The sequence below is a fragment of the Hyaena hyaena genome, unplaced genomic scaffold (genome assembly GCF_003009895.1).
Source record: "Hyaena hyaena isolate Hyena2069 unplaced genomic scaffold, ASM300989v1 scaffold_228, whole genome shotgun sequence".
In the NCBI taxonomy this organism is placed as follows: Eukaryota; Metazoa; Chordata; class Mammalia; order Carnivora; family Hyaenidae; genus Hyaena; species Hyaena hyaena.
Genome location: NW_024080860.1, coordinates 637,989 through 646,655, shown reverse-complemented (window position 1 = coordinate 646,655; position 8,667 = coordinate 637,989). Strand labels below are relative to the sequence as shown.

Below are 8,667 nucleotides of genomic sequence, written 5' to 3'. Positions count from 1 at the left end.
CGTATCCCCTTATCGTTCTAGTCTGTGAGACAAAGGCTGCTTACTGAGGACACCTGCCCTGCCTCGGAGCCTTCCCCCTGCTCCCAGCACACGCTAGGCCGGCCCCCAGGCCAAGACAGGGATGTGGGGTGCAGCCTTCAACCACTGACGAGCAGAGAGGTGAAGAGTTAATATATGCACTTCCTCACCCCACCGCTGGGCCAAGTCAGGCTTGTTCTGCACGGGTGCCCCCAGCCCCTCAGAGCCACCCCCACACTGTGCTGCTTGTGTGATCACCTGCCTCTATGTGGGTGCCCTCCCTTCCCCCACCTCCCGTCCCCTCTCCTCGACTGGCGTCTTCGGGGATTACCTCCTTCACGAATTGCTTGCACTGGGGTCCCTGTCTCCTCTCCTGTTTGTGGGGAACCCACAAACCACTAAAACAATGGTCTTCAAATCAGCCCAAACCTCAATTTCCTCATCTTCCAAAAGAAGAGAAATTAGTCACTTTTAAACAGAACTGGTGAATTGCTAGAAGCAATGGAAATATAGATTTCAGCCAAATTAAAAAAAAAGTTTTTTACATTTATTTATTTTAAAGATTTTTTAAATGTTTATTTTTGGGAGAGAGAGAGAAATAGTGCAAGTAGGAGAGAGGCAGAGACAGAGATAGAGGGACACAGAATGCAAAGCAGTCTCCAGACTCGGAGCTGTTAGCACAGAGCCTGACGCGGGGCTCGAACTCACGAGCGGTGAGATCGTGACCTGAGCTGAAGTCGGACGCTTAACCAACTGAGCCATCCAGACACCCCAGATTTCAGCCAAATTTTAAAAAAAGAACCTAAAATGACTTTGCCAAAGTCTGAGCTGTCTTACTTTGTGACAAGGTCACCCAGTGAGTTCAGAACTGTAGTCAGAACAGTCTGGATGACTTGGGTGGATGGTTGGGGATGCGCTGTTTCAAAGGGTCTCAGATAGCTCTGAAAAATTCTATGGTCCTAGATGACTAGCGGATTTTTTCTTTTACCTTAAACTCAAAAATTTAAAGCCCTGGGGGGCATCATCTTGAGGACGGGGATGGATATGACTGAATTCAGTGTCATGAAACACAGACCTGCAAGTCCCTCTCTACCTCCCTCCCGCCCCCTCCCCAGGACTCTTCTGGGGGAAATTCACTGCCCCATTCTAGAATTCACTTTCCCCATTTTAGCCACATCTGGCTAAAATATAGATTCCTGGGTACCCCTCCCAAAAAGCCTGGCCCAGGAGGTACAAAGCAGGAACAGGGAATATAGTTGTGTGTGTGTGTGTGTGTGTGTGTGTGTGTGTGTGTTCAGGCTCCAGGCAACTGTGACGTCCTCTACCCCTGAAGGGAGAGCTCTAAGTGTCCCCAAGCGGCTCTGGCACTGTGTGTCAGCTGATGTGTGGCACTGAGAAGACAGGACAGACACAGGCCAGAGCATTATTTTTCAACATTCATGATCATGACTGGGCTGCTCTGTGCTCCTGTCCTGACATTGTATTTCACCAAGAGATAAGCAGTGTTTAGGAAGTGAAGGGAGCTTTGGTCAAGAGCCAGAAGTCAACCCAGAACATCAATTGTGTTCTAAGGTAATTTAAGTCGGTTCTCGAGAATTATTATTTCATTTCCTCTGCTTTTGTTTCTCAAACGGCAAAGCATGGACTGGGACAGGAGCGCAGGGTGTGTGGGGGGGGGCAGAAACTCCCAATGGGGTGCTGGCTCCTCCCCTTCCCTCGGAGGACCTTCCCTCTCGTCCCAGTCTCCTTTCTCTGGTGACAAGTTGTGCCTACATGATAGGGCCAAAAGAGCTGTTTTTGCTTCAACCATAAAATTCTCTGGAATTCTCTTCAGGGACGACTCAGCCCTGTAAAAAAGGGGTCCGGTGGAGTCAGGGGAACCTCAGAGGACGCTGTGAAGGGCCAGCTCATAGCACCATGAAGAGCCTTTCTGTTGGCTTTCTTGTTCTCCTGATCTTCATCCTGAGTGTCCAGCTCGGAGTCGCCATACGTATGCTGCTGTCCCACTCCCTTCTCGTGCAGGCTGGGAGGAAAAGCACAGGGCCACCTCCAAGCTCCTTCCTCTCTCTGTCTTTTAGGTGGCAGTGATGTGGCCAAGTTCTGCTGCTTCCAATATAGTTACAAGGTCCTTCCTTGGAAGTGGGTGCATTCCTATAAATTCACCAGGAACAGCTGCTCCCGGCCGGCCGTGATGTGAGTATTTCTTGTTTGGGCTTTCAAGGGTCCTCCCGGCCACGTGATTGCATGGGTGCCAGGCAGACCCCCACAATGCCAGGATGAGTCTCAGGATAGGAACCTCATAACTTGGGTCATCACCCTGGGTCCACCGCTAACAAGTGTGACCCTTGAGCCTTGGTTTCCCAAGTGCCAGCCATGTGCCAAGCAATGTGCTAAGTGCTGGGTATAAAAGAGAGAACAGGGGCGCCTAGGTGGCTCCATTGGTTAAGTGTCTGACTCTTGGTTTCCACTCAAGTCATGATCTCACAGCTTGTGAGTTTGAGTCTGGATTGGGCTCTGTGCTGACAGTGTGGAGCCTGCTTGGGAATCTCTCTCTCCCTCTCTCTCTGCCCCTTCCCCGCTTGCTCTCTCTGTCTCTCTTTCTCTCTCTCAAAAACAAATAAATAAACTTAATAAAAAATTGTTAAAAAGAGAGGGGCCACCTGGGTGGCTCAGTCGCTTAAGTGTCCGACTTTGGCTCAAGTCATGATCTCACAGTTCATGGGTTCGAGCCCCGCATCGAGCTGTATGCTAACAGCTCAGAGCCTGCAGCCTGCTTCGAATTCTGTGTCTCTCTCTCTGTCCCTCCCCTGTTTGCGCTCTGTCTCTCTCTCTCTCTCCTTCAAAAATAAATAAACACTAAAATTTTTAAGAAGAAAACAAATAGCCCTTATAGACCTTACATCTAGTATAAGAAAAGAGTGTTACCAGGTGTTTGCACAAAATAGATAATCATGACCGTGCTGAAGAGAGAGAGCAGGAGGGTATTCGTCATTGCAGGGGAGGCAAAACTTTGTCTCTACCCTCTTAGGGGCTCTGGCTGAGCCTGAGAAGGAAATTGACACAAGACAGGTTAAGAGCCAAGAAACCCCCACAATGTTTACGGGCACATGGGAGCCCCCATAGGAAAGCAAAGGCCCAAAGAAGGGGCCAAAACCCAGATGCTCTGATGCTAGCTTGAACAAAGAGCATCAACTGTGGAAATGTGACTAAAATCCGGGGCTCTGCAGGATGGTCAGAGCCACCTTCACAAAGTCTGTTTGTAAAGAATTCTCTTGGCCTTGACTTCCTGTCTCTGGGGATAGGAATATTTCTTTCCGCCTCGCACAGGAAGGGCATTTTTTTCACGTGGGAATTCCATCTCCCGCTTTCAGGGAGGGGGGGAAAGAGGAGGTCGGAACACCCTTCTTGCACCTGCCGGGATTTGTTTTGTTTTTAAGTATCTTTTGCTCAAATTTATCCTCAAAGTGGCAGGTTTGGGGGCAGCCTCTTCTGTCGCCTTTCTTCATAGTCACGCGAGAACCTGACTTGGTGTGGAGGTCTCCCAGGGGACATGACATAGACACTGAGACCCCCCCCCCAGGATATGTGGGAGGGGCCCCGGTGACAAGGGGAGGCTGGAAGAGGGATATGCCAGGCGGAGAGCAGAGCAGCAGCCGGGCGGGAGGAACGTGTGGACAAGGAGACAGGTAGATAGGAGCCAAACCATGCCAGGCTTGCCAGTAGCAGGAGAGAGAGCACAGGGCTCACAGGGCCCCTGGCAGGACTCAGTGAGGTTATCGCAGAGCATTTGGTACTGTGCCTACAGAGTCAATGGTCAGCAAATGCAAACTCTTATATATCACGTAATATATAAATATTACAATATTTAAGTGTAAATACACAGGAGGCACCGGTCACTGCTCCCAAGGACGTGGAGTTCCTGAATGTCAGAGAGAGAAAGGCGCAGAAGGGGAGACAAGGGGCTCCAGAGACAGACCTGAATGTCATTGTTTTGAGACAGGGAAGAACGGGGAAGGGAGGCGCTCCCGGGTGGCTCAGTCGGTTGAGTGTCAGGCTTCCGCTCATGACCTCACAGTTTGTGGGTTCGAGCCCCGCATCAGGCTGTGTGCTGACAGCCTCTAGCCTGCTTCGGATTCTGTACCTTCTTGTCTCTCTGCCCCTCCCCCACTCGTGTTCTGTCTGTCTGTCTCTCTCTCAAAACTAAATAAACACTAAAAGGAAAACAAACAAACAAACAAGGTGGTCCTAAGCTCCAGCATAGGTGTCCCCATGAACTCCGCAGAAACTCCGTAACCTTCTATGACTTTGCCTGTGAGGTCACCTCTTCCACAATCTGCTACCGATCGATGAGTCCTTAAGGTTGACCTAAGTTTCTTCCAGTGCGAGTGATGTCAGAGAAATTTGCAGCTGTGCTTTCAAAGGTTCACAGAGCCCTGCCTCTCCCTTATTCACCCCTCCCCCTTTGGGCTCTACTTCCCTGTGTGTGTTAGGGCCTGCCCTAGACCCTGTACATACTGCGGTGACCTGCAAGTTGCTCCAGGCCAGAGCACCCCTGACCTCAGTCCTCATCACCCTACGAGTGGTCTCAGGGGACAGAAGGCTGGAGGACATTCAGGGATATCACCAGGACACCCCCCCACACACTCTCCACGAGTGCATGCGTTGTGAGGAAAGCGGGAATCTTGTATAAGCGGCCACGGCAAACAACTCAGGATAATGTGGTTAAGAATTAAGCAGCATGACAGGCTTTTATCTCCTGTTTTTGCCTGAAGATCTGATGTGCTAGAATTCCATGAATTAAAAATAATAAGGACTGAAATAAAAAAGAAGAATTAAGCAGCATGATGCATACGAGGTTCCTCATGGGAGGTTGAGGCAAAGGTTCTAAACTGGGTGGTGGTAACGTTTGCATCATCCGTGGATCTACTAAAAACCAGTGAATTATAGTTATATGCTTTGTTTTTAAAATCTTTTTAAATGTTTTATTTTTGAGAGAGAGAGACAGACAGAGCGTGAGCGGGGTACAGGCAGGAGAGAAGGAGACACAGAATCCGAAGCAGGCTCCAGGCTCTGAGCCGTCAGCCCAGAGCCCGACGTGGGGCTCGAACGCACAAACTGTGAGACGATGACCTGAGTCGAAGTCGGGTGCTCAACCGACTGAGCCCCCCAGGCACCCCTAACTTGCATGAGTGAATTGCATGGTGTGTCAATTATGTCTCAACTTCCATTAAAACAGAAGAATTAAGGGGTGCCTGGGTGGCTTAGTCGGTTAAGCGTCCGACTTTCGCTTGGGTCGTGATCTCGCTGTTCGTGGGTTCGAGGCCCGCGTCGGGCTCTGTGCTGACTGCCAGCTCAGAGCCTGGAACCTGTTTCAGTCTGTGACTCCCTCTCTCTCTGACCCTCCCCTGCTCACGCTGTCTCTCTCTCTCTCCTAGAAATAAATAAAAACATTAAAAAAAAAAAAAAAACAGAAGAATTAAGAGGTCCGGTACAGGTTACATGCTTCGGACTAGGGCTGTTGGGAATGATTTCCTGGGGAAGGTGGGCCTGGAGGCCATGTCTCCAGTAGAAAACAAGGCCGAGGGGAGAGAAGGACCAGAAGAGAGAGCAGAAACAGTGTAACACGTGCAGCAGGGCCAAAGAAAGTCAAGTGGCTGACCCTCCCGTTCCATAGCTTTGGGAGGGAATAGTTCTCAGTATTGAACGTCAGCTTCTCTTTTCTACAGATTCACCACCAAAAAAGGCCATAAAGTCTGTGCGCACCCAAAGGAAAAATGGGTGCAAAGATACATTTCTTTACTCAGAGCACAGGAGCAACAGTGACCTGTTGAATCTTGAGCCCCACGATGCCTGGACCCCGCTCTTGAGATTGGGGTCCTTGGTGGAGCCTGGAGATTGTCTTCGTGGGCCTGAGAAGGAGGAGGAGAGGTTTTAATAAAGATGGCTGCATTAAGATTTGATGTACTCCTAAACATTCTTATTCAGTAAAACCTGAGTCTTCTTCGAAGAAAAGAAACAGAGTCAGTATTTTTGGCTGATTGCCTGGCAGGTCCCCCCATCCCCTGCACCGACACTACACTGGTATGGAATTCTTCCTTATGTTTCTGTGCAAAGAAAGAAAGGACGAAAGAAAGAAAGAGAGAGAGAGAAACCGAGGGGAAGTTTAATATGTTTTGGCAAAATGCCTATTAAGTGTTTTCACGTTATTTAGAGAGGTAAGTTTATGTTATTTGGAAAATGAAGTTCCGTGCAACCCCCCATGGCCTGTTGGTGCTGCGTAAATGAAATGCCTCCATGTTTGGCAGTGTTTGCTCATAAGGTGTCAGTCAATAAACATAAATATTGTCTATCTACTGTCAACCTTAGAAATTAAACAACAGAGGCGCCTGGGTGGTGTCCAACTCTTAGTTTGGACTCAGGTCATGACCCTAGGGTCACATGATTGAGAACTATGTCAGGGGCTCAGTGTAGAGCCTGCTTAAGACTTTAAGATTCTCTCCCTCTCTCTCTGACCCTCCCCTGCTCAGCTGTCTCTCTCTCTCTCTCTCCTAGAAATAAATAAAAAATATTAAGAAAAAAAAAAAGACTTTAAGATTCTCTCTCTCTCTCTCTCTCATCACCTGGGCGGCTCAGTCAGTTGAGCATCAAACTCTGGTTCAGGTAATGACCCTGTGGTTCGAGAGTTCAAGCCCTGTATCAGGCTCTGTGCTGTCGGCAGAGCCCACTTCGGATCTACTGTCCCCTTCTCTCCCTCTGTCCCTCCCTTGCTTGCACTCTCTCTCAAAAATAAAGTAGAACATTTAAAAAAAATTCTCTCTCTCTCCTCTGCCTTCCCCCCTACCACCCTCCCCCCGCCCCCGGTTTCATGCAGCTCTCTCTCTCTGAAAATAAAAATTTTAAAAATCTAAACCACAAAGTTTATGGAGCATCAATTGAGTTGATTCTAAAATAGTAGAGAAATTGCAAACTACGGAGAACCACGGGCAAGTCTGGAAAACAAAGAAGGAGTTCAACCTTCTAAAGAGTAAAGGAGGCAGTTCTAAGGGTTGTTTGAAACAAAAAAGCTCATTGGAGGAAAAGGAGAACTAGAAGTGGCTGTGGCTTCTCATTGGCTGTGGCTTCTCATTGTCTGCAGTAGAGGGAAGCTTGAAGTTGCTGGGCAGATTGGAAATTTCCCTTCTTCCTGCTGGGTTGTGTGAAGGGGTGATGCCTGAGCCCTCTTCTTTTTTGGTTACTTGCTCGTTTTTTAATTTTATTATTATTATTTTTTTGTAATGTTTATTTATTTTTGAAGGAGAGAGAGAGAGAGTGTGAGCAGGAGAGAGGGAGACACAGAATCAGAAGCAGACTCCAGGCTCGGAGCTGTCAACACAGAACCTGATGGGGGGCTGGAACTCAAGAACTGTGAGGTCATGACCTGAGCTGAAATCAGACGCCCAACCGACTGAGCCACCCAGGCGCCCCTCCTTTTTTTGTTGTTAATAAATAGGCTCCACGCCCAAATGGGGTTTGAACTTACAACCCTGAATTGAAGAGTCACATGCTCTACTGAGCAAGACAGCCAGATGTCTCAGTCCCTGCTCCATTTTTGAATGAGATGTTCTTTATTCATTTTCACATTCCCCCCTTTGGGTCAAGATCTTTCCTCGAAATCATCATTGTTCAGGAGTCAGTCTTTCCATATTTAGTGGTTTTGTCCCTGGATGCCAGAAAGACACCTTTCCTGAGTGTCACATCAAATGTCAAAGGGAAAGTGCCTCACAAATGGAAATCGTTGAAGACCACCGTGTGAGAAACAAGGAAGGGTAAGAGAAATAACTTTTGGGTGTTCACCCTCTAAAGTCTATATCTTATCAAGGTTGTAATCGCTAGAGATTATCTTGAAGCTTTGAGCCAGCATCGCCCATTTCTACAAAGGGTTTCATGGGTAGCAGGTACAAGGCTAAAAAATGATTGTACAAAACAAACGAGGAGTGGGTTAATAAACCCAATTTGCACTGTAGTCCTAGATCAAGAGCTGAAACCTGAAGGTAACCAGCTAAGGAGATCAAAAGACCAGGGCTCAGGTAGGCCAGGTTTTCTCCTAGCCCCAAATGAAAAACTGTTCTAAATTCCAGAGATTATACCCCTGAGCAATGGCCTGGGAGATACCGATGATGGTGTTACCTTTCCAGGCTAATGTCAGAGTTAAGCAATGAATGGGAAGAAGAAGGAGTTTCACGTTCAAATTATCTTGGGTGGGAGCAGTCTACCTTGATGTTAGCTGTTTCTCTTCCCAGTCATTTGATGCAGAGGGTCTCCAGTGATTGTTTAAGACCAGCTGTCAGAGGGCGCTTGGGTGGCTCAGTCGGTTAAGCGTCCAACTCTTGATTTCAGCCCAGGTCATAATCTCTCGGTTTGTGAGTTTGAGCCCTGCCTGGGGCTCTGCGCTAAGGAGTCTGCTTGGGATTCTCCCTCTCCCCTCTCTTTGCCCCTACCCTTACCCTGCTCTCTCGCTCTCTCCTCTCAAAATCAGTTAATAAACTTAAGGGGTGGGAAAAAAAGACCAGCTGTCAGGTGGAGGCTTCTTTAGCTGTGAGATCTGTACCCAAGCTTCTGGTTCCTGGGGTCTGCTACCATCCAAGCAGTGAGGAGGGCCTGGCATAGTCT

The 8,667-nt window shown here is 48.4% G+C and overlaps 1 protein-coding gene across 1 annotated transcript; it reads left to right on the top strand.

The window, feature by feature from the left end:
* The first annotated feature begins 1,791 nt into the window (after positions 1 to 1,791).
* Positions 1,792 to 5,957, top strand: CCL26 (C-C motif chemokine ligand 26). The gene is made up of 3 exons (XM_039243560.1): positions 1,792 to 2,008; positions 2,097 to 2,211; positions 5,745 to 5,957. The coding sequence occupies exons 1-3, from the start codon at positions 1,936 to 1,938 to the stop codon at positions 5,839 to 5,841; spliced, it is 285 nt and encodes a 94-aa protein (XP_039099491.1). The 5' UTR covers positions 1,792 to 1,935; the 3' UTR covers positions 5,842 to 5,957.
* Positions 5,958 to 8,667: the final 2,710 nt, after the last annotated feature.

Coding starts and splice junctions, on each gene's coding strand:
- CCL26 (XM_039243560.1), top strand. CDS start 1,936: ATGAAGAGCCTTTCTGTTGGCTTTCTTGTTCTCCTGATCTTCATCCTG. Junction 2,009..2,096: donor CCAGCTCGGAGTCGCCATAC/GTATGCTGCTGT, acceptor TCTGTCTTTTAG/GTGGCAGTGATGTGGCCAAG. Junction 2,212..5,744: donor TGCTCCCGGCCGGCCGTGAT/GTGAGTATTTCT, acceptor TCTTTTCTACAG/ATTCACCACCAAAAAAGGCC.